A 25,199-nucleotide genomic window follows, 5' to 3' on the forward strand; every position below is an offset into this window, starting at 1 on the left:
ACCATAATAACCAAAATAATAGTTTTAATGATATTGGTTGAGAGATAACCATTGGCTAGGAAGCAAGGCTGTCTTTGTATCAGTACCGATATCTTGAGGGGACAGAAAGGGCCTCAGTTTGAAGTCTTATCTGAAAGACAGCATCTCCAAAAGTTCAGTACTGGCAATTGAGAATCAGTTTTGATTATGTGTTCAAGTCTTCAGAGAGCCACTTGAATCCATGACTTTCTGACTCAGAAGAAGTTTTATCCAGTAAATAACTAACAGGCAGGTGTTTCTGGCATCCTTATCTGGTTTACCTATGTGACTCCAATCCCAGTGCAAAGTGTTGCTCCTAACTATCCTCTTCAGTGATTCAGCAATGCTTTCTGTAGATTAAGAAAATGGACCACAACATTTTCTCAGGAAAAGTCAGAATCTACAATATATGTTAGCCATGACAGTCCACTTGGTGAAAATGAACATTTAAAAAAAAAGGCAGAGTATTTCCCTCCATGATTTGATGTGCTGAAGCATAAATTAAATAATTTCCTTAGATATTCCACTTCAAAGCCAATATAAAAATCCACATTTAAAACAAAGCACATTTTATTGATCCCAATTAAATAAATTTGAGTTACAAGGTTTTAGTTGGATCAATAACATGAATTTGAGCACCATTTCAAACTTTCACATTCAATTCAATCAATACAGGAAATGCTCCACTTTGACACTCTTTATGAAAAGTGCATATTATTCAGCATATGATCACTCAGCCAATCCAATGGAGACTGATCTTAAATAAAACTCTGCAAGGTTTCCCCACAAACCAGTTGAGATCCCAATGAGGACTCGTAATGCAGCTGTGTTTCTTAAGAATTGGCCAACAGCAGAGGCAAGTCCAGCGCAGAAGAATTTTCAGGAAAGAACATTTTTAAGGGAAATTTCAGTTTTGCTCATTACCATTCCTTGTACTGAATCAAACTGATGTATTGACTGACAGCAATCAGAAGGCCTGGCTTTGCAGAAAAGCATTCTAAATTTTCAGTCCTGAAGAAGGGTTACACCCGAAAAGTTGACTTCTCCACCTCCTGATGCTGACTGGCTTGTTGTGCTGCTCCAGCCTCCTGCCTGTCTATTCTAAACATTGTGGCAGAAAATACTGACAGTTCAAAATCATTATTCTTTTGTTCTGGGTGCTGGGCCACCCTAGGATATCCTTTCCCACAGAGGAAGAGGAGGTGGGAGAAAAAACAAGGAGTACACTTCATGACATCTTCTCCCTAGTTGGTTAAAGGGCAACTAGAATTATGCTAGCATGACTGATTGTAATATCTGTCCAGTAGGAGAACAGATGATTTAAACAAAAATCAAGCTCATGTCCCACCTTGCACAATCACCCTGCAACATATACACTACACCCTTTTAGATCAATATTCTCTCCATCCCTCTACCAACTCATACTGAGACTCCATCTCTAAAAGGCTTCACATTTCATATCCAAAAGACAATCATTCAAGAGTTAGCTAGGCTGGTGTATGCTGGAAGCCTCAAATCAGCACAAACAAATCTAAGCTGACACACAAGAGTTGCACTTTCTAGCAAGTTTATCTGACTACTGATCAGCACTGGACTCTGACTTCCATCCCTTTACTGGCCCCAGCTGAGAGAATGAACTTTGGAATGCCCTGCCTTGTGCAACATAGTGCATTTACCTAACAAGACAGAGAGATTAGCAAATTGAACTAAACTGCCTGCAGCTACAGGAATCAATGCTGATCTCTTACCTCTCCCACCCAGTCCAATATAAAATATTCACCAGACTATGGAACAATGTTAAGCAGGGATGGTTTGGCAATGCTCTATCTAATGTCATTCTGGGTAACAGTAAAGGGAATTATGGACAGAGACTGTTGCATTTAGATTAGATTAGATTCCCTACAGTATGGAAACAGACCCTTTGGCCCAACTAGTCCACACCGACACTCCGAAGAGTAACCCACCCAGACCCATTCCCCTAGCCTATATTTACCCCAACTAACACACCTATCACTATTGGCAAGGCAATTCACCTGACCTGCACATCTTTGGATGTGGGAGGAAACCGGAGCACCTGGAGGAAACCTACACAGACACTGGGAGAATGCGCAAACTTCACACAGACAGTCGCTCAAGGCAGGAATTGAACCCGGGTCCCTGACACTATGAGGCAGCAGTGCTAACCACTGAGCCACCATGCTGCCAATTCCCTCTCTGCTCCAGGACACTCAAATGTTCTATTGTCCTTGTGTCTGACACAGATTGAATTTCACTGGTGGTATTTGAAGAAAGGCAGTAAGGGCTGTGAGCATTAGGTTTCATCTAAATAAGGAGGTGAGCAGAACAGAGGCTTTAAAAAGACCAAGTTCTCCTTCAAAAATCCAATTCTATGAAAATGGCAATGTGCCTCCCAACTTTCATCCATTAGCATTAAACAATTCATACAGATTTCTGTATTGGCCCAGAGAAACATATTGCACATTCTATATTTGTAAACCAATTATTGTTATTCTATTATTAAAATTAGAATTACAGAAACAAATGATAGCGGGAGAAACATGTTTGAGGAGTGTCTGTACAATCATTAGTATGTGTCATGGCACTGAATGGAGAGTTCAGTTTCATTCTCGCAGCTTACTAACCTCACATTTTCAGCACAATATGTGGGTGGGTATAGCTGAATCTGTTGGCAAGAGGGAGTGGGTGCAACAACTGCAAAAAAAATTATAAAATCCAAAGATCCCCCACAACAAACCTAAGATTTGAGCTCCAATCCAATACAAATCTAAGGGGGGAATGAACTTCATAGACAGCATTTATGAAGGATCCAAAAGCATAAAAATCTTTGGTGAATCAAGCCTTTTTTTTTAACAAATGAGTCTTCAAGTTGCAACCTGAACTTCACGATCCATGGAAAAAAAGTTTAAATCCAATTTTTCCCATCACAGCTTCTACAACTATGACTTTTGGATTTAGGATTTATCCCCTGCCCTCTTACAAATAAAATCATTGAGACATGTCGTGCCAAAAATTCAGATTCATAGTTCACTAATGGGGCAAGAAATAGAAGTAAAAATCAGTAGGTCAAGAGTTGTACATTTTTCTACGTACTGGGTTTTGGCCACGATGCAGTCCTCAGCTGGGAGATCTATGCTGTAAGGGGATCTGTAGTTCTTAAATCTAGTTGCTCCCAAAATTAGGTCAAAAATCAGAGTGGTGCCACAGTGCCAATATCAAACCCACCCCTGTGTTGGCACCAAGCCTGGGTAAAGCAGATTCCTGAGTCAGTAGAAATTTCCAAACCACATCAAACTGAAACCTTGATAGCTTAACCTGACAGATTTCAGAATACTCCAAAATTCACTAACCTTGTGTGAATCATACTCAAAGAAATAATTATAATTCAAACCTTCCTCTCAGAAAAGTTGTAATCAATTTTAACCTTCCTGGACAGCCATGTTTCTGATAAACTGCATGTGGTTGCAGCTGCACAGATAATTGTTTAGAAAATTTAGTGGGATCTCTGTCACAGAATATGCAGATCAAGGTAGTTTTTTTATATAATCCAGCAATCATTTAACATAATGTGGCTGCACTGTAGTAAAATCCTCCTGGGGTTACTGGAATCCCAAAAAGCCTGGTGAGTTTGGAAGGTTGAATACTGACTGGCCATTATAACTCAGGATAGCATCACAGCCACTCCTATTATTTGCTGAAACCCACATGCCTAGATCAGGGGAAAATTTGACTCAATATCCATATAATAGATGCTCAGACTAATTGCAGAAACCCCCTACTTTAACCTGCATAGATAAGCAAATTCCTTGCTCATACAGCATGGCAAAGGGTGCTGTATTCATCCTTTCAGGACATGTGAGCAAATGTGTTTCAGGTTGTGAAGGTGACGACAGATTAACTGATATGGGCAGCTCTGGGTTCTTGTACCTTGTACTTAAAGGGGGCTAACAATAATTTTCCCCAGTCTATCAATTAACTGGACATCATCAGGAGATTTGCTCAGCTCCTGTTAAGAAATTAAGGTTGGAGTATTTTATTAAACACTGACACGTTTAGTTTCCAGGGAAAAGTGCCAACTAATTGGGAAAAAGGTCAGACTTGGGCCCAAACTTAAAAACACGTTTCATTTGCCTGTTACATAACCTCAGTGAACAGTACAGAGGTCAAGAGGTTACAGAACACATGTATCTGTGCATACATTTACCAGGTGCTCTTTGGCACAGATTCAAACAGTGTAAACTCCACTCCGCTACGATGCAACTTATTTTAAACCAAAATAAAAGGAACCACTGTTCACTTTCAAAGACTCCAGTTCCACTGAAGTCTCGAGTAGCGACATTTTCAACTGACAGGAAGATCCTCTCCTCCATTGTCAAACAGTCCTTCATATATCAGCCTAGGATTTCATGACTTCAGGCCCAACTTGGTCATCATCTGTTCATAAACTGTCCAGGCCATGGCAGCCATTAGTGATCGACGCAATGACCGAGGAACAGCACCCCGGAAAAAGCCCACAATTCCATGGTTCTGAGGAGGGAAAGGGAGAGGAGTGTTAACATTATTTTGCTGCTAATAAATCAAGGATCCAACAAGAAGGAACTTAGTCTAATTCTTCTTTCTGACCAAACTTGAGGATTATTCCAATGCTCTCATGTCTGCTTTCCCACCTTACACTCATGAAAGATGGACTCAACTTCAGGGCAACCTTTGCCAATCTGATTCATCCAATCTATATATAAATTAAAATCATCCATGATTATTGTTGTGCTTATCTTACAAGCCCCTATTATTTCTTCCCGTATATCCCCTCCTACACTGCAGTTCCTGTTAGAATTACTTCTTACCTTTGCTATTTTGTTTTAATACCCAAATTAACTTTATATTTTGATCTCTAGGTTATGTCATTGCTCTCTATTGTACTCATACCATCATTAATTTACAAAGCTTCCTCTCTGCCCTGTTTTTTTCACTGCCTGGTCATCTGAAATGTTATGTATCCTTGAACATTCAGGTCCCGACCCTTAGTTATCTTGCAGCAGTGTCTGTAATGGTTACCAATTCATACATATTTATTGTAGTTGAGTTGTTTTCATCTGTTTTCTTATGAATAGAAAGTAAAATCATGTACATAGTTTTTAGTTGTCTATTTGTTATTTTTGCAATCATAACGTGATTATCATCGCCATTATCGTTATGTCATTCTCTAGTCTTTTAATTTATCACAACTTCACCTCACTTGACCAAATCCAAAAGACATGTTTAAAGGCTTTACGTCTTAATGTGTGGAGCATTTACAATAAGATAGATGAATTAGCTGTGCAAATAGATATAGATGTTTATGATATAGTGGCAATTACAGAGACAAGGCTGCAAAGCGACCAAAGATGGGAACTGACCACTTGGGTATTCAGAATTTAGTAAAGATAGATAAAAAGGGAAAGCAGGTGGGGAAACATTGTCAGTGAAGGATTTACAAGGTAATAGTGAGGAAGGATATTGGCTTAAAGAATCATGTAGAATCTGTATGGGTGGAAATAATAAACGCAAAGGGTCTGAACATGATGTTGGGGTGTGTCTACAGGCTTCAAACAGTAGTGGAGATGAAAGGGCAAGCATTAAACAAGAGATCAGAGAGGCATGTAACAAAGGTATAACAGTAATCCTTGGGAGACTTTAATTTATACACAGATTGGACAAGCTCAACTAGCAATGGTTCAAGGATTTCCTGATTGTGCAGTTTTTTTGGAGTTTTAAAGTTAATGGTGGATAGTCAATACCTGATATTCAAAAGGAGTGAGTCCACTACTTTTTGTCATTCATAGAAATGATTTGGATGTGAACATAGCAGTAAGTTTACAGATGACACCAAAATTGGAGATGTAGTGGACAACAAAGAAGGTTACCTCAGATTACAACGGGATCTTGATTGGAAGGGCCAATGGACTGAGGAGTGGCAGATGGAGTTTAATTTTGATAAATGAGAAGTGCTGCATTTTGGGAAAGCAAATCTTAGCAGGACTTATACACTTAATGGTAAGGTCCTACGGAGTGTTGCTGAACAAAGAGATCTTAGAGTGCAGGTTCATAGTTCCTTGAAAGTGGAGTTGCAGGTAAATAGGATAGTGATGAAGGTGTTTGGTATGTTTTCCTTTATTGGTCAGAGTATTGAGTACAGGAGTTGGGAGGTCATGTTGTGGCTGTACAGGATGTTGGTTAGGCCACCGTTGGAATATTGTGTGCAATTCTGGTCTCCTTCCTATCAAAAAAATGTTGTGAAACTTGAAAGGGTTCAGAAAAGATTTACAAGGATGTTGCTAGGGTTGGAGGGTTTGAGCTATATAGGGAGAGGTTAAATAGGCTGGGGCTGTTTTCCCTGTAGAGTTGGAGGCTGAGGGGTGACCTTATAGAGGTTTATAAAATCAGGAAGGGCATGGATAGGACAAATAGACAAAGTCTTTTCCCTGGGGTGGGGGAGTCCAAAACTAAAGAGTTTGAGTGAGAGGGAAAAAATATAAAAGAGACCTAAGGGGCAGCCTTTTCACACAGAGGGTGGTGCATGTATGGAATGAGCTGCCAGAGGATGTGGTGGAGGATGGTACAATTGCAGCATTTAAAAGGCATCTGGATGGGTACATGAATAGGAAGGATTGGAGGGATATGGGCCAGACGCTGGCAAATGGGACTAGATCAGGTTGGGATATCTGGTCGGCATGGACGAGTTGGACTGAAGGGTCTGTTTCCATGTTGCACATATCTATGACTCTATGACTCAGTGACTACTGGGAATCCGCAAGGGTCAGTGCTTGGCCACCAGCTATTTCCGATTATAAATAAATTAATTGGAATGAGAGAACCAAATGCAACATTATCAAGTTAGCTGACAATATGAAACTTAATGGAATTGTGACTTGTGAAGAGGATGCATGAAGACTTCAAGGTGATTTAGACAAGTTGAGCGGGCAAACACATGGCAGATGCAACACAATGCAGGTAAGTGTGAAGTTACACATTTCAGTGTGAAAACGAGAAAGCAAAAGTATTAACTAAAGTTATATTTTGGGAAGCCTATATGGACAAAAGGTGTTCTTGTACACTAGTACAATGAAAGAAGACTGTAGGTGCAGAATGCAATTAGGAAGGCAAGTAGAATATTGCCTTTCATTGCAGGATAATTTGAGTTGCATGCAAGGATGCCTTGCTGCACTTATACTGGACCTTGTTGAGACCATACCTGGAGTACTAGGACAGTTCTGGTCTCCCTGCCAAAGAAAAAAATTTGGTTGCCTTTGAGGGAATATAGCAGATGTTCATGAGGATGATGTCTAGGAAATGTTGTATTGAGTTTGTTTTGATTGGACCTGTATTCTCTGGAGTTTACAGGTTGAGAGGGGAGCTCATTGAAACATATACAATTCTAACAGGACTGGACTGAGTAGATTGCAAGAAGGATGTTTTCCCTGGTTGGGAGTCTGAAACCATAGAATCCCTACAGTGCAGAAACAGTCTGCACCACCCCTCTGACCAGCATGTATTACCATGACTAATCCACCTAATCTGCAGATCCCTGGACACTACAAGGCAATCTGGCATGACCTATCCACCTAACCTGCACATATTTGGACTCAGGGAGGAAACCCACATAGATACAAAGGTCAATGTGCAAACTCCACAGACAGTCACCCAAGGCTGGAGTTGACCTGGGTCTCTGGTGCTGTGAGGCAGCAGTATTAGCCACTGTGCCAACCAGGTGAGACAGTCTCAGGATACAGGTTAAACCATTTAGGACTGACACGAGGACAACGAATGAAGTCTATTGAAGGCACGCTTGCTTTCACTGGTCAGAGCATAAAGTACAGGACTTGGGACATCATGTACAAGACATTGGTAAGGCCACATTAGGAGTAATGTGTATAATTCTGGCTACTATAAGGATATTAATCAACTCCGAAGTGCGCAAAAAATATTTACAAGCATGTTACTGAAACTGGGAGGTTTGAAGTGTAACTTGGACCTTAAGAGGCTAAAGGACCTTATAGACGTTTATAAGTCATGGTGGGCATAGATAAAGTGAATAGCCAAGGTCTTTTCCCCAGGGTGAAAGAATTCAAAATTAGAGGGCTACATTTAAGGTGAGAGGGGAAGATTTAAAAAGAACCCAAGGGGTAAGTTTTCCAGACAGTTTGGTGTACGTCTGGAAGGAGCTGCCAGAGGAAGTGGTAGAGGTGGGTACAATTACAACTTTTAAGACATTTGGGCAAGTACATAGATGAGGTTTGGAGGGATATCGCAAATGGGACTAGTTCAACTGAAGATACCTGGTTGGCACAGACAATTTTGGGCCAAGGGCCTGTTTCGGTGCTGCTTACCTCTATGACTCTAATTGTAAGAGCTGAGACCCCTCCACTTCTAACTTCTCAAATCCCTTACCTAGCTGACTCACAGTGACACACTCTTGTGTCCAAACATGGACCATTCAAAATATCATAGCCCAAGTGTTGCTACCACAAAAACATTTGGTTGGAGATAAGGCAAGAGTTGAAAAATAACAAGCTGGAAACAAATGGTGCCAAATGTCTGTACCTCAAATATAAATACGATGGTATGTCTGACTCGTCGGTACTTTTGGGGAGAGAGCTGCATATGCGTTTTAATAACATCAGCTGGCTGTGTCACCACAGATGCTAGAATACCAGCAAAGATGCCACAACTGAAGTTGATCAGAGGGACAAGTGGTGTGTCGAACCGCTCTGAAAGATACAATCAAGATCAGCTTTGACCATACAAAAGCAATTCAGTAGTTTCCTTATGTTCCCAACCACCTTTTATCTTTCTATAAACCTTACTTATACTTACGATTCACAAGGTTTGCTCACTTTACACTGCCATGTCAACATTCCCCATTTCATCTTTCTCAGTCAATTGTCACAGTTCAGTTATAATCACAAAGGGAAGTAACTCACTTTCTGAAAATCTGTCCACTATCACAAGCATAAATTAGGAGTGCAATGAAATCTGTGCTCCTCTTGCCATGACAAGTGCAGCCCATACTAAGAAGCTTGACAAAGCTGTTTGATTGACAATCCATCCACCAATGATGCACAGTGGCAGAGGTGTGCACCAATCACAAATTGCACTGCAGAAATTCACCAAGGCTTCTTAGACACACTTTCCAAACCCATGACCTCTACCAGCCAGAAGGTCAAGGCCAGCAGATACGTGGGAACACCACCTCCTGGAACTCCTTCCCTAATCACGTTACGGATATGCCTACACCACAGTTTAAGACTGCAGCTCAGCAGTACCTTCTCAAGGACAGTTAGGCATTTTCAACAAATGCTTGGCTAGCCAGTGATATCCAGATACCCGTGAATAAATAAAAACAAAAAAAGCCATAAAGATGCCTTTGTGGAACAGATGGTAAAATATTACAAAACATATGGAGACCAATTGAAAGGACTGTCAGATTAACCTCATTCTCCCCCCCACGCCACTTTGTTCCACAGCTCTGTAATCTTTCTTTCATTAAGTATTTGTTCTAATATATTTTGAAAATTAATAATGAATCTACTATTGATACCTCTGTCATTTCAGAAGATAAGTTCCAAGTGTCTGACTCTCTTCCAATTCTATTGTTTTGTATGTGGAAAAAAGTCTCCATCTGACAGTGAGTCATTTCGAGTTTGTAATGGACAACATGAGTCTGAATAGTCAGCTGGACTGGATCAGTTGTCAGAGGGGAGGTAACAATATTGAGAACTCTTCACACTGTGTGTTTTGTTTTTCTATAAACTCTTACATCAGATGTGGATATTTCTGGCAAGCCAGCATTTATTGCTTATCACTAATTGCCCTGGTGAAGGTGGTGGTGATCAGCTTTCATGAATTGCTGCCATCCTTTTGGTATTAGAACTGTCAGGGAGTTGGGTCCTGCTGTATGTAAAAAAAACCCACCACCGTGAGCCTTCCACTATCCTGCTCTTGTCAGTAATCTGCAATCAGCCTTCAAACTCTTCCTGTTAGAATATCCCACTCACATTGACTGATATGATCAAACCCAGTGCAAGTAACCCCTTCTCCCAGGTACTTGGCAGATTATTCAGAAGAACAAATTGGTCTCCTTTGGGATTGCAAATATGGAACGGACTCCAATCTTCATTCTTGGAGGGGAGCAAAAACAGCTGACCTAAGTCAGGGCTATTTTTAAGCCAGAAATTCTATTTCTTATTTTTATATTTCCATTATAAATTCCTGTGCACACACATATAACAGAAACTGCCATATAAAACATGTACACCTGCCAACTGGTATTGAAACTGCAGCAGCTCCATGATGAATTGGTGTAACTACAGCATAATAAGTTTACATAGGAATTTATAATGACATGTGAAGGGCATGCAAGTTGCAATTGAGTGAAATGGATCTTTGCCACAGAGCTAGAATCTTAAACATTTTAAACTGGGAGCGCTGGAAGGACTGCCTACACAAACCCAGTGCCCTACTGCTTCCCCAACAAAGTACCTTTCATTAAGGCAATTTCAATTCCCACACCCACCTTCAGGTAACGCTTTCTTGGTCTGTGTATAAAACATCAGGTAAACCCCAGAGAAGGGAGCATCACGAAGGAGTGTAGCCGTTAGTCCGCTGAACAGTGCTCGTGTGCCCTCCGTCTTGTAGATATTTCTCAAAGCACCAAACACACTTTCGTACCGATACTTGCCGCTCTGCAGATGTAGACACACACATTCATTTTCTCTTCCCTTCTCCCAATTCCCCATTGTCCCGTTGACATACACCTCGACTTAAAGAAATGATGGTTTCATGCAGCAATAGAGATTTATACAGTGTCTCATCAGCTCTTCCAGAAATCTCTTGTGAAGTGTTTCATCTACTGACTTGGAATCCAACTGTTTGTTTCTGCATTGGGGATCCTCAGGATTCCCAAGAGAAACAGGATTACTAGATTTCTACCATTAGATTCCCATCAGACTTAATTTTTTTTATTATTAATATTGAAATAGAAATGTTCCTGCTATGATTCTACCTTTCCCCCTTTGGAAGAATGGATAAGATCTTGCAGAAGTCACTACATGAGGCCAGCTGAGTTCAGATCCCACTTCAACACAGAATCTATCCAGGTTGACCTTCCAATGCTGTATCGTCACAGATGGCATCCTTTGACGGATGCTGGACTGAGTTTTTGTCTGTTCAGATTGATATGAAAGATTCCCAGACCACAAAACAGGAGCTTCCCAGTATCCTGGTCAGCATGCATCCTGCCATCTACACGCAATAGCAGATAATCTCTGGTTATGTCACCAAAATGTGTAATGTGGGATCCTGCTGTGCATTCCTTGACTACCTCATTTGTCCATCAAGCAAATCACAGATCATCAGGAACAAATAATGCGCTAGTTGACAAGTACTTTGGAGTCATTCAGAGTTCATCAGAGGCTTTATCATAGTTGCAAAGTCTTTCTTCCCAACATCTTCAGAAAACTTCCTGCAATGAAAGGTCGCAATCCCAGCAAGGTAGCAGCTACTTCGTCACACAGGCATCACTAAGCAATCCGTTGAGTTAGTTTTGGCAAAAGGACGAACAGTGTCCAGGAACAATTGATGACACATCCTGTTTCTCTTCAAACATTATCATTGACCTTCAACACCTAACCAAAGGCACAATCCTGGTTCATGTAAAAGTATCTACTCAGTGAGGAGACCCTGGGCAGATTGGAAACGCAACATGTGTCCTACCTACAGCCCACTTGACTTTGTGAAGTGACAAAGAGAGGCAGCCATGGGGATGATGGTGTTCTCAGTGTTCTTCTCTGGTTCCTGGCTGCTGGTACCAGTGGACTGGCTCCAGGAAGCACATCATAGGCTGAAGTATTGCTTGCAATCTCCTAACTGCAGCACCACTTCTTTACACAACTTATTCTTACCCACAACAGTTGAGTGAGCAGAAAGGGAGGAGTAGTGGGGTGAGTGAAGACACAGCAAAAGACCTCTGTTTACAGAGAGAGTTTTAGAAGTTTGGAGAGGTGGGTTTGTGTGTGTGCAGGGGACTGTGAGATCAAAACTACTTGGAACAACAATCCAGAGGGAAAGGTGTAGAGGGCCTTAAGTGGAAATGATGTAGCTAGAAACTGGTGTGTTAGTCAACTGAACTGCACCTTGGAAAAGCAGTAGGGGCCTTTCATTTCCTCCAGTGGGGTGAATTGCCCAGTTAGGGCCAGTTTTGTGACTTGTAGGCCAACACCCAGAAATGGGGGTCAGACAAACTCATTTCACCTTTACAACAGACAGCTTAACCAGGAATCTATTGTTCCTTCACTTCCGTCCAGGCTTTTACAGCTCCCAATCTTTACACAGTTCCCGCCTCTCAATTATTCTGCTTGAAGTTTCCAGCCTAGTAGATGTGCAGCATGGATGGGTTGTAATGTGCACCACATGATAGACATATCTGTGGAAAAGGTGTGTCAGGTAAATACCCTCCCCCAATGGCCAGTGCTTGTCCATCACATCTACTGAACAGCTGAAATACCCTGCAGTCAGGATGTGGCATCAAAACTCACCTCATATCGAGTCTTCACCACGGTCACGGGCAACATGCAGATGCCCGCCACTGTACGAGCGCTGGCACCCAAACCCACCGACTCCAGCGCCGTAGGGCTTCTCTCGCTAGAGAGGAAAAACAGTGTTTTTAAGATATCATCACTGGGCAGAGGGTCAGCCTCCCGCGAGCCAGCGCTCAGAGTCTGGGGACATGACACCTCGGGAGTGGAGGGTGTTAAAATACAGGCTTCCACCCAGATATGATCCACAATCATCCCTAACCCCAAAAGCCCACTTCCTCTATGATGGGTGGCCCTAGATGTTTAGTTTGAAATTGACCATAAAGCCTGACCCAAGGTCACATGGAGTTTCAGCACTTAGCCAATCAGCTGGCTCAGGTATGCTGCTCTGCTCACAGTGTCTCCACATCCTTCCTATGATATTCCTGGGGAATAAATCTCTTTACATTCAAAGCTTCACTACTGCAGACCAAAAGCCTTAAAATGAACATCACACAATGGTAAGTGTAGGTACTAAACAATCTCGGTGACACCACAGTCTTTGAGAGAACCTCAGATTTTCTTCATCCAAATGTCCCTCTGCGCATTTATAGAACTAAAAATGGAACAGTTCGTGAGTAGGGTTTTGAAAGTTGCTATTGAGTTGCCCTCAGTGAAAAAAAAAGGCTGTGATTAGATGAGCAGGAGTAATGGAAAACCTAAGCAGCAGTGACCAGCTTTCAGTCTCCAGTACATAGGAGCAAGGTGGAGAGAGGCCCGTGAGTGGGGAGAAAACCAGGAAGAGAAGACAGAGAAGGGTCCATGCAAGCAGGGAGAAACACCATGGAGGCAGGACAGAAAGGCCTGTGTGAGCAGCATGATATGCAGGTATTGGGAGAAAACAAGATTTCTGCCCTCCCAAGCAGGCTTTGACCATTAAAGAACTGCGGTCAAGATGACAAAGCATACAGCCTGGTCCCAGCGAGGGTATGTGCATGAAATTGTGTGTATCAGAGTGGTAATTCTGTCTCTGTGTGAGTGAGTGATTCTGTGTGTCTGTGTATAGGAGAGAGTGAATGTGAGTGATTAGGGGTGTGTGTGTGTGTGAGAGAGAGAGAGAGAGAGAATGATTGCATCTGTGTGAATCAGTGATTCTGACTGTGCATGACTGAGTCTGTGTGCCAGACCCACACATCTCCTGCTCCCTCCTCAAAAATACGTCCAGACACTGGGTTAGGAGAGGAGAAATGTCCAGGTTGACAGGCACGCTGCTTCGAAATTCAATCACATCTGAAATCCCACAAGGCCAGCTTGGAACACGCTCCTACCAGAAGTGAACCAAGGATATTGTTAGTTATATCTAACTCCTTAGTGCAGCTCTGGTCCCATCCCATTCCATAATGATCAGGACTTCAGGCCTAGCCTGTCACTCTCTAGCTTTGCTTCTCAACCAAAAAGACAAAAAAGGTTTTATTAGTTAGCCCTCCTGCTTAACACATTTTAATTGCCAATTTTGTCAATCATTTGATTAAATTACAGATTTGCGCTTTTTTATTCATATTTACTGTTGTACCATTTTAGTATTATCTTTCTGAAAGCTTTTCACCAAATCCCCCACCACCGAATGAGACAATCATTGAATTATGCCTCTCCCATCATTGCAAAGAAGATGGATAACCCTGTTCAACATCATTGAACATCCTAGAGCAGGTACAGCATGCGGTTTGATTTAGAGTAAAGCTCTCTTATACAGTCTTCATCAAAGGCCTAATGTATAATACTGCTCCTTCTGGTTGCTCTCTGCTGCAGCAAACAGCTGTGGCTCCCGTGAGCCCTATGACCCCCTTCCTTTCCACATGGTTCAGTGGACCTTCCCATTTTACGCTGGTCAGAACATGCTAGATACAATTTCACATTCAACACAGATAGACACTGCCTTGGGAAGAATAAGATTCCAGGTTTTGGAGTTAAAAGGTCCATGCGCTGAAAGATCCCAAAGTTCTCACCTGAAGAACTGTTGCTTCATCGAATACAGCATACTGAAGTAAATCCCAACTCCAGGAATACAACGGACAAACGACTGAATCAAGGAAGATAAAGGAGAAGAGGTGTTAGGTATGAGGCTCACAGTTTTGGGCCAATATACACAGTCACATCACATAGCATGTAAAATATGTTTAAGGACGCTTTGCTCACTTCCTTGTAGTATGACATCAGCTCCTCACCCATTCCCTGGGGTACAACAGATGGCAGGCTAAAAACCTGTTGCTAACAGGTAGAACTACCACCAATGGTACCAAGTTTACTCCTAAACAGACTAGATAGATTCCAGGTCTGTGCTAACCACAGCCATGGGGTGGTGGCTGTCCCTGGTGCCCGGGAAAGCTATTAGCAAACATGACTGCACTACAGCAGTGAGTTACAATTTGGGGATGCCGGTGTTGGTCTGGGGTGGACAAAGTTACAAATCACTTAACACTAGGTTATAGTCCTACAGGTTTATTTGGAAGCACTAGCTTTCAGAGCACTGCTCCTTCATCAGATGGTTGTGGAGAATAAGATTTTAAGACACAGAATTTATAGCAAACGTTTACAGTGTGATGTAACTGAAATTATACATTGAAAAAGACCTGGATTGTTTGTACTTTTTTTGAAAAACTTTTTTTTAAAGAAGTTACATTCAAAAAGTTTTGCTATTTACATATGAAAGAACTGAAACCAACATGGTCATTCTAAAAGATGAAAGAGTTTACAAACAATCTGGGTCTTTTTCAATACATAATTTCAGTTACATCACACTGTAAACGTTTGCTATAAATTCTATGTCTTACAATCTAATTCTCCACAACCACCTGATGAAGGAGCGGCGCTCCGAAAGCTAGTGCTTCCAAATAAATCTATTGGACTTAAACCTGGTGTTGTGTGATTTTTAACTTTCCTGAAGAAGGACTCATGCCCGAAACGTCGATTCTCCTGCTCTTTGGATGCTGCCTGACCTGCTGCGTTTTTCCAGCAACACATTTTCACTTGTGTGATTTTTAAACTTTGTACACCAGAGAGGACAGTTAAAGAAGGCTGCATCAGTAGCCAGAACCAGAATAGATTCAATGGGCTGAATGGTCCCTTTATCAATTTTCTTGATACATTCCTCTGAATCAGCTTGAGAGGTCTCATTAGTGATTCATTTATTTGTACCAGAACAGCAGGAGTCCATTTGGCCCCTTGTGCTTGGACTACCCCAATTCCATAAAGTCACTGTTGATCTGTATCTTGAGTACTTGCTTTTTGCACATTTTCCTCACACCTAGTTTATCCTTCCTCTCATTTTCTTTTCTGATGAACTGTTATAGTGACTGCCAAAATAGTCACTTTACATATGCAAGCCAGCTATTCGACCATGAAGAACCTCACCATCAAACCTGATCCTGTGCTCACCTAAACAGGCCAAGAACAAGACCCCACCCCATTCCATCTGCCAAGGACAGTGAAGTGCTCATACAGCTACCATGATGGGATGAGCAGCATGTTTTACAATTAAGGTACATTTTCCTCAAAGCAGTGTAACAGTGAAAATACACAATGAGACCGTATCAATCACTCACATACCGGAGAGACTCCTTTCCATAATCCAATAATTCGTTCAGTGCGAATAACATTCAGCAAGATGGTAATCATTCCAACTCGCCCCGATCTATTACACAAACATATTCAAAATCACAAAATAAAATCTGAACAAAAGGTTCACTTGATGCATTCCACCCTACCCTCCACAAGCACCCATTCCCACCCTCCCTCCCACCTCCACACACCCATTCCCACCCTCCTTTCCTCCCCAGTACACGTTCCCATTCTCCTTCCCAGTGCCCGTTCCCACCCTCCCTCCCATGTGCCTGTTCCCACCCTCCCTCCCACCCCACACACGTTCCCACCCTCCCTCCCTCCCAGTGCCCGTTCTCACCCTCCCTCCCGCCCACGCCCTTTCCCACCCTCCCTCCCCCCCCACAAGAGTACCCGTTTCCACCCTTCCCCAAGCACCCACTTCCAACATCTCCCCTGCACCGAGCACCCGTTCCCACCCTCACCCCACACAGAACACCCATTTCCACCCTCACCCCACCGAGCACCCGTTCCTACCCTCCCCCCACCCACAGCACTCATTCCTACCCTCCCCCCTGCACCAAGCACCCGCTCCCATCTGCCCTGAGCACCCATGCCGACCATCACCTCCGCCCCGAGCATCCGTTCCCACCATCCCCCTCCCCCAAGCACCCATTCCCACCATCCCCTGACCTCCAGGTCCTACCCACTCTGCCTTCCCCGCACTATGAACACACACCCATTCAGTGAACCCTGCACAGTCTGGAGACGAGTCTTCACCAGGTCAAGTGGCTGGAAGAGCAGCGTCGAGCAGGTCCCACTCAGAGAGCCACACATGAAAGCTTTCAGCACAGGATGACACTGGGAGGGAGGATATAGACAAACAGGAAAACATGAAAGATACGCTGACTCCGCAGGGACAAAAATTCAGATTAAAATGAACTAAACACCAGGTCTGTAGTTTGGATTCTCTGTCTCACCACAGTGAGGGACAGATTCCTGTCAGTCTTCAGCACAGAAACAGCTCATTCACCCCAACCAGTCAATACCTGTGTTTATATTCCACACAAGCCTCTCTCTTCAGCTCACTTCATCTTAAGGTTACTCATCTCATCTACATCTCACAAAACTTCAAACAAGTGGAACAAGCAGCAGTGCTTAATATGGGTCTCACTGATCAGGTTGGCATTTTTGCTCTGCCTATCAGTGCCCCATCAAGAGGCGTGTGGTGCGTCTATCACTGTCTGACTCTGTAACTGGTGTTTGTTGGACTGGGAAGATACTATCTCTAGTGATTGTAACAAAGTCAGCCAGGTGGACCTCTTAGAATAGGAGTTCCCTGGCTGGGGCTGTTAATCAGGGAGCCCTGGCTGACAGATTAAAACATCAGGAGTGTCAAAAACCCTGTCACCCAGAGCTGGGTCTGAGGGAGCTAAATCAAGTCAAGGACTTTCCACATGCAAATAAAAGGGAATATGATGTCGGGATACCTACCCCTGTGGAGTTAATTCAATGGCGATGAGAGTAAAGCACACTCCTGAAGATGTTTGCTTGCAATAGTCATCTTGGAGTTGGGGTAAACATTGCTGGTGTCATGCGATTATTTGGGGGAAGCCTGACTTGTTTGATTCTGCCATTGAAGACTAGGGCCAGTATGTGGAAAGAATGAGGCATTTTTTCCGGCAAATGACGTTGGGGCAGATGAAAAGCAAAGACTAATTCTCCTGACAGCTTGTGGATCCGCAGCTTTTTCAGTTATTGAGAGCCTAACGTTCCCTGAGGTATGAGATAAAAAAACCTTTCAAAAGTTGACAGAGTTAGTTAAGAAACTTTACAACCTCAAGCTTCCTCTTTCTTTGATGCTATCAGTTTTACTTAGCATTCGAGAACCAGGAAAAAGCTGAATCAGGATTTATGAAAAGGTTAAGACAATAGGTAGACGCATGTGACTTTGGTTTAACTCTTAAATAAGATGCTGAGAGTGTGTTTGGTATGTGGGATTAATGATGTAACCATGCAAAAGCACTTACTAGCTGAAGCCTAACTGGACTTCAAACAGACACTACAACTGGCTATCATTGGAAAATGCAGCAAGTGAAGCATATGGGTTACAGTGTATTCTGATGGAAATGGACACCCTCGCCAGTCCAACTAAGCTTGGAGTATACTACTTGAGTAAACACAAGTGCAGAGCCTCACTCAGGACAGAGAGTCAGCCCAAAGCAAAAACCCTAAAACAAAGCCAAGCCTTGGCCAAATGGTTAAAATTTTCTTTAGGATCCAGGCCACCAGTACTTGCTGCTGGTATGTAGACTCGGGACAGCAAAAGAATCCCACTTGACCTAAACAGGGCAAGAGAACTCATAGGCCAGTACCCAGGAGAGTGGACCCCCTGGAAAGCCCACCTCCATCTGGTTTAGAACAGTTAAATTGTTTCGCTACATCCAAACCAGAACCAATAAAATAAACATCCGGTTAAACAGTCACTCAGTTCTGATGAAGGTTGACAATGCACGGTTTTTTCAGTGATCACAGAACTAGTCTTTTAACAAAATTCACTCAGGACTTCAACCCTTTTGTTTATGTAAGATCTCAGCTAGCCTGAGAACCTATACCAGGTAACCTTTACAGATTAAGAGTACAACTTCAGTTCCAGTTTCTTATGAAGAGCAACTGGTTCAATTACCACTGATTGTAGTAAAAGGCTCACCCAAACTTGATGGGGTGAAATTGGTTGAGAAAGATTCACCTAGATTGGCTCAACATACTTTGACAAGAAAATGGCTGCCTGAGTGAAGTTCTAATTAAATACCCCAGATGTTTTCAGGAAGGTCTAGGGACTATAAAGGAGCTAAGGCCATCTTACATATTAACCAACAAGCAATTCCACCCGGTGCCATTTGCCTCATGGACAGAAGTAGGGGCAGAAATCAGGAGGCTGGAAAGGAAAGGAATCATCAAACCAGCCCAATTTGCACCGGTTGTACTGACTGTGAAGCCCAATGGGTAGGTTCACATTAGATACGCTACAATTACTACCCATAAGGGTTTGTATCAACATATGTGACTGCCATCTGGGATACAGCCAACCTGTGCAATTTTTCAGTAGATGATAGAGAACTTTTTACAAGGTTTACCCAGGTTGTCATTTGTCTAGATAACAGGGAAGACCAGTAATGATCACTTAGAGAACATGGACACAATCCTTAGACATTCTTAGGCATACACCTCAGAAGGGATGTGTGTGTGTTCTACACATCCCAATTGCCCTATTTGAGCTACAGAGTCGACAAGACCAGGTTACACCCTTTGGAAGATAAAGTGAAGGCTATCAAAGGTGCTTTGGCTCCTATGTCTTTACCGGAGCTTAGGTCTTGCCTTGGACTGGTGATTTATTACTGAAGGTTCATTCATAACCTGGACTCCATCCTTGCACCTTTGCATTAACTCTTACAACAGAGTCAGCCTTGGAAACGGTCACGTTACCAAGCCACAGCTTGCAGGCCAGCAAAGACACAACTAGCATCGTCCAAGGTGCTGGAACACTATGATCCCAAGCCAGTTCTGGAATTGACAAACAGTACTTCCTTGTATGGCCTCGCGGTTGTATTAACTCTCGGTTTTCCAAATGGAAAGCCCTTTACATGTGCATTCAGGACTTTGGCTAATGCAGAGTGTTATCATACCGAGATAGAGAAGAAAGGTTTGGCAGTAATATTTAGAGTGAGGAAGTTCTATCAACACCTTTATGGATGTAAATTTGTAATAATAATGGACGACAAACCCCTGCTAGATCTACTTACAGAAGACAAAGCAATGCGCACGTTGCTTCAGGCCAAATTCAGCAGCGGGCTTGAATACTAAGTCTGTACAGTACAATATTACAAGCTGGATCACCATCTGGGAGACCAAGTAACAAATGCACATACATTGAGCCACCTTCCCACTGGCAGATACACCACTGACCGCAGTGGGACTGGAAAAGTCCATCGTGATTTTACATTTTCTGGACACACTTACAGGCACAGCTGACAATTTCAGTCTTTGGACAGAAAAATCCAGTCTTCGCAAAACGGAAACAGTTGGTGGGGAGAACTGGCTCTGAGGAAGCTGAAGCAATATCAAGGGCTCCCTACATAAATAAAGGGGGACTTGTGAACATAGGCGGTATGGCTAGTAAAATTGGTGGTGTAGTGAAGAAGGTTACCTCCAAACAGATGGGCCAGTGGGCCAAGGAATGACAGATGGAGTTTAATTTAGATAAATCTGGGGTGTTGTATTTCGATCAGGCAAATCTGTTATATACTTAACGGTAAAGTCTTGGGGAGTATTGCTGAACAAAGAGATCTTAGAATTCTGATTCCTTGAATGTACAGTCACAGCTGGACTGAATAATGAAGGTGGTGTTTGGTATACGTGCCGTTATTGGTCAGTGTATTGAGTAGAGGAGGTGGGAGGTCATACTGCAGCTTTGATCATTGATTTAGTCACTTTTGGAATACTGTGTCCCATTCTGGTCTACCTCCTATCGGAAGGATGTTGTGAAACTTAAAATGGTTCAGAAAAGATTTACGAGGATGTTGCCAGGGTTGGTGCGTTTGAGCTATAGGGAGAGGCTAAACAGGCTGGGGCTGTTTTCCCTGGAGTGTTGGGTGCTGAGGGGTGACCTGATAGAGGCTTTTAAAGCATAGATAGGGTAACTAGACAAGGTCTTTTCCCCAGGGTAAGAGAGTCCAAACCTAGAGGGCATAGGTTTAAGGTGAGAGGGGAAAATGTTTAAAAGGGACCTAAGGAGCAACTTTTTCACAGAAGGCGGTGCGTGGTTGGAATGAGCTGCCAGAGGAAGTGGTGGAGGATGGTACAATTACAACATTTAAAAGGCATCTGGATGGGTGTACAAATAGAAAGGGTTTAGAGGGATATGGGCCAAATGCTGGCAAACAGAACTAATTTAGGTTACGATATCTAATGGGCATGGACAAGCTGGATCGAAGGTCTGTTTGTGCTGTACGGGTCTATGTTTTGATGATGGGACACTGGCTGCTGTAGAGTTATTTGAGGTTGATCTTTTTTTCTAACGGAGGTCGATGAACATGTTATTGTTTATGATCATCTGACACCTCAGAGTACATGCAGATTGGTTTCACTCTGTTTCCAAGGGGCTGGGATACTGAAATGACCGGCCTTTGCTATTTCAGGCCAACATTCACTCGAGTTATGGTCTGCAGCACTGGCAAGCAGCAAGATACACTTCCAGTTATACACATTGGGATGTACTCTGCCAGACTCTTCCACACACACTTGGTTAATCCATTCGCTACAGCTCAGTAACAGGAAACCATGCTCAACGCCCCTGACTACAGACCAAGTGAGCCAATCAGACAGCAAGGAATAGGGGGTGTGGAGTGGGCAGGTCTGGCATCAATGTCTGACAGTCAGAGAGAGAGAGAGAGAGAGAGAGAGAGACTGGAAGAGACAGTGAGGTAAAGTCAGAAAGAGAGAGAGGTAATGAACAGAAAACCAAATGAAGATAAAGGCTAACAGAGAGACAGACAAAGAAAAAGACCATGAAACAGACCATTACAGAGAGTAAGATAAAAACCAAAAGACGGCCCTCAGTTTTAAACTGTATCGAGTTCCAGATACCCCACAACATCCTCTCAGCAGTCACTCTATTCATAAGTTACTTCTATAAGTTAACCTCACATTGCTCTAAACTCCAACTGTTCAGCCTGACCAGTCTTTCCTCAGAAGACAATCTCCCATAACCATTCTCTGAAACTGCTTACATCGCAATCTTTTCTTAAATAAAGAAGAAAACTGCTCCAAATGAGGTTTTACCAATGTTCTACACTTTTCTAGCAAGATTTCCCTACTTTTACACTTCAACTCTTGGAATAGACATTTTGTTTGCTCTCCTTTTCTCCGTCTCACCATCCCTCTCTCTCACAAACTGCGACAGTCTCATTTTCTCACATCATCACCTTCACACTCCCTGTCTTACTCTCTCTTACTCCATTTCTCACTCACGGTATCTCTGGCTCGCTCATTCATATGCTGTCTCAGCTTGCCTCTCGTTTTCTCTCCCTCACCCTGCTCCTCTCATTCTCTCTCTCACTCACATTGTCTTTCCACTTCTCACCTTGCCATGCCATCTCTCATTCACCCATCTTTCCCTCTCTCTCACACCAGGATAGTGATGGGCAATGCAGGTGGGTGGGGATTTGAGTCAGTGGGGCCATTAATGGGATGTTGGTCAAAACAAGGGCACCTCCCTGTGAACACTCAGTGTGCTGCAAGGCTAATTGGACTCCCCAACTACTTTTATGTTCCCAAACTCAATCTACATACCCTGGCCCCAGCCAGCATCCCCACTCTCCAGGACCTTTACACCAGGAATAGGTATTTGGTCAGAAAACCCATGAACACAAACGGCACTGAATCAGTTCATAGTTCCTTGAATCTGGAGGATTAAGAGGTGATCACGTTGAGGATTTTCAGATTGCTTAAAGTCAATAGACAGAGACTGGTTGATCTAAGTGGGGAGTCTGGAACAAGAGGCAAAATCTCAATAAGCACAAGGCCACTCAGTGATGATGTCAGGAAATATTTCTTCACAAAAAGGGGTTTTGAATTTTGGAACTCCCCCCCCCCCCCCCCCCCACCCCCTCCAGAAAATCTGTTAATGCTGTCGATCAACTGAAAAGTCTCAAAACTAAAGTCTGACTCAGTGAGAATATCAAACATGGGAGATACAGATCAGCATTGATCTGACTGATAAATGGAACAGGTTCAAGGACTGAAAGTCTCTCCATGTTCCACTGAATGTACCCTGAGCCCCAAATCACATCTGCACACCACCCCACCCCCCTCCAACGCTTCCCCCATTAAACTAGATACACTTGCTTACCAAATAAACTTCCATTCTTTGTTTCTTCCTCCGTGCCCAATCCTGGATTAACGACCTCAACTCTTGGTTCATTTAAACAAAACAAAAAGGTCAAAGTAAAACTACGGTTTAAACACAGAGAAAGGATAGATCTTTCCTACTCCCAGCCCAGACTGTCACCCTCCAGGAATCTCCACAAACTCTCAGAGAAACGATCCCTGATGAGGAACCGTCACATGAGGGTCAGGGAGATATCATTAAAATGCCATCCAATGGGTGGCGGTGGGGTCACTCATTTAAAAAATAAGTGACTTTCATTCTTTTCCGAAACTCCTGGATGTTTAACCAAAATTGAACACAAGATGTTTTTAAAAAAACCTCAAAGAACACAATAAATTATGACAGAGACAGATGGAGCCACAATTACCTGGTGCCCAGGACAGGACCTCCTCCTGGGATCAGTGTGCGACCTGAGGATCAGTGAGTGACCTTAGGGTCCAGTCCTGGGTGTCCTGGGATCAGTTCCTGATCTTAGGATCCAGTTCTTGGTGTCCTGGGATCAGTGAGTGACCTTAGGATCCAGTCCTCAGTGTCCTGGGATCAGTTCCTGATCTTAGGGTCCAGTCCTGGGTGTCCTGGGATCAGTGAGTGACCTTAGGATCCAGTCCTCGGTGTCCTGGGATCAGTTCCTGATCTTAGGATCCAGTCCTCGGTGTCCTGGGATCAGTTCCTGATCTTAGGGTCCAGTCCTGGGTGTCCTGGGATCAGTGAGTGATCTTAGGATCCAGTCCTCGGTGTCCTGGGATCAGTTCCTGATCTTAGGATCCAGTTCTTGGTGTCCTGGGATCAGTGAGTGACCTTAGGATCCAGTCCTCGGTGTCCTGGGATCAGTGAGTGACCTTAGTGCCCAGTCCTGGGGTCAGTGAGTGACCCTAGTGCCCAGTCCTGGGGTCAGTGAGTGACCCTAGTGCCCAGTCCTGGGGTCAGTGAGTGACCCTAGTGCCCAGTCCTGGGGTCAGTGAGTGACCCTAGTGCCCAGTCCTGGGGTCAGTGAGTGACCCTAGTGCCCAGTCCTGGGGTCAGTGAGTGACCCTAGTGCCCAGTCCTGGGGTCAGTGTCCGGGATGGGCTCCCAGTTGCTGTTGGCGGTTGATTCGGCGCCTGGATCTGGAGCCGATTCTGATTCAGACCCTGATCCCAAGCTCCGGCTCAGAGAGAAGTCTCTTTGCTTTACCACACCTCATCCCCCCTTTCTTTTTGTTTCTGAGCCGCCACCAATGGACCCGCAGCTCCAGCTCCGATCCCGGCTCCAGGATCTCTCCGGATCTAAACCGGTTTCAGCTGCTTCTGCCCCAGAACCGGCCCCGCATGGTCCGTGACCGCCGCCTGCCGGCAGCTGCTGGACACAACAAAGACTGGCCCCCGCATGGTCCGTGACCGCCGCCTGCCGGCAGCTGCTGGACACAACAAGGACCGGTCCCGCATGGTCCGTGACCGCCGCCTGCCGGCAGCTGCTGGACACAACAAGGACCGGCACCGCATGGTCCGTGACCGCCGCCTGCCGGCAGCTGCTGGACACAACAAGGACCGGCACCGCATGGTCCGTGACCGCCGCCTGCCGGCAGCTGCTGGACACAACAAGGACCGGCACCGCATGGTCCGTGACCGCCGCCTGCCGGCAGCTGCTGGACACAACAAGGACCGGTCCCGCATGGTCCGTGACCGCCGCCTGCCGGCAGCTGCTGGGCACAACAAGTACCAGTCCCGCATGGTCCGTGACCGCCGCCTGCCGGCAGCTGCTGGGCACAACAAGTACCAGTCCCGCATGGTCCGTGACCGCCACCTGCCGGCGCCTGCTGGGCACAACAAGTACCAGTCCCGCATGGTCCGTGACCGCCGCCTGCCGGTGCCTGCTGAACACAAGTACCGGCACCGCATGGTCCGTGACCGCCACCTGCCGGTGCCTGCTGGACACAACAAGGACCGGCCCCGCATGGTCCGTGACCGCCGCCTGCCGGCAGCTGCTGGGCCGGCTCCTCCTGAAACTGTAACAGCCCTGATTTGGGAGAGAGTGAGGAGGAGATGGAGAGTGAGCAGATGATGGCGAGTCGGAGTGGAGCTGGGAAA

At 44.2% G+C, this 25,199-nt stretch overlaps 1 protein-coding gene across 2 annotated transcripts; it reads right to left on the minus strand.

Moving 5' to 3' along the window:
• Window positions 1-570: 570 nt before the first annotated feature.
• Window positions 571-24,421, minus strand: slc25a38b (solute carrier family 25 member 38b). Of its 2 annotated transcripts, none has more exons than XM_060849480.1 (9): window positions 24,312-24,421; window positions 23,095-23,156; window positions 16,924-17,045; window positions 16,194-16,278; window positions 14,594-14,667; window positions 12,609-12,714; window positions 10,589-10,757; window positions 8,617-8,783; window positions 571-4,563 (listed from the first exon to the last, which is right to left on the minus strand). In XM_060849480.1, exons 2-9 carry the CDS (start codon window positions 23,107-23,109, stop codon window positions 4,441-4,443), a joined length of 861 nt encoding a protein of 286 aa, XP_060705463.1. In that variant the 5' UTR covers window positions 23,110-23,156; window positions 24,312-24,421; the 3' UTR covers window positions 571-4,440. The 2 variants fall into 2 exon arrangements, with proteins under 2 accessions (XP_060705463.1, XP_060705462.1); XM_060849479.1 differs by having other exon boundaries at window positions 23,501-24,421.
• Between the last annotated feature and the right edge of the window lie 778 nt (window positions 24,422-25,199).

Source organism: Hemiscyllium ocellatum, chromosome 33 (genome assembly GCF_020745735.1).
Source record: "Hemiscyllium ocellatum isolate sHemOce1 chromosome 33, sHemOce1.pat.X.cur, whole genome shotgun sequence".
Classification (NCBI taxonomy): Eukaryota; Metazoa; Chordata; class Chondrichthyes; order Orectolobiformes; family Hemiscylliidae; genus Hemiscyllium; species Hemiscyllium ocellatum.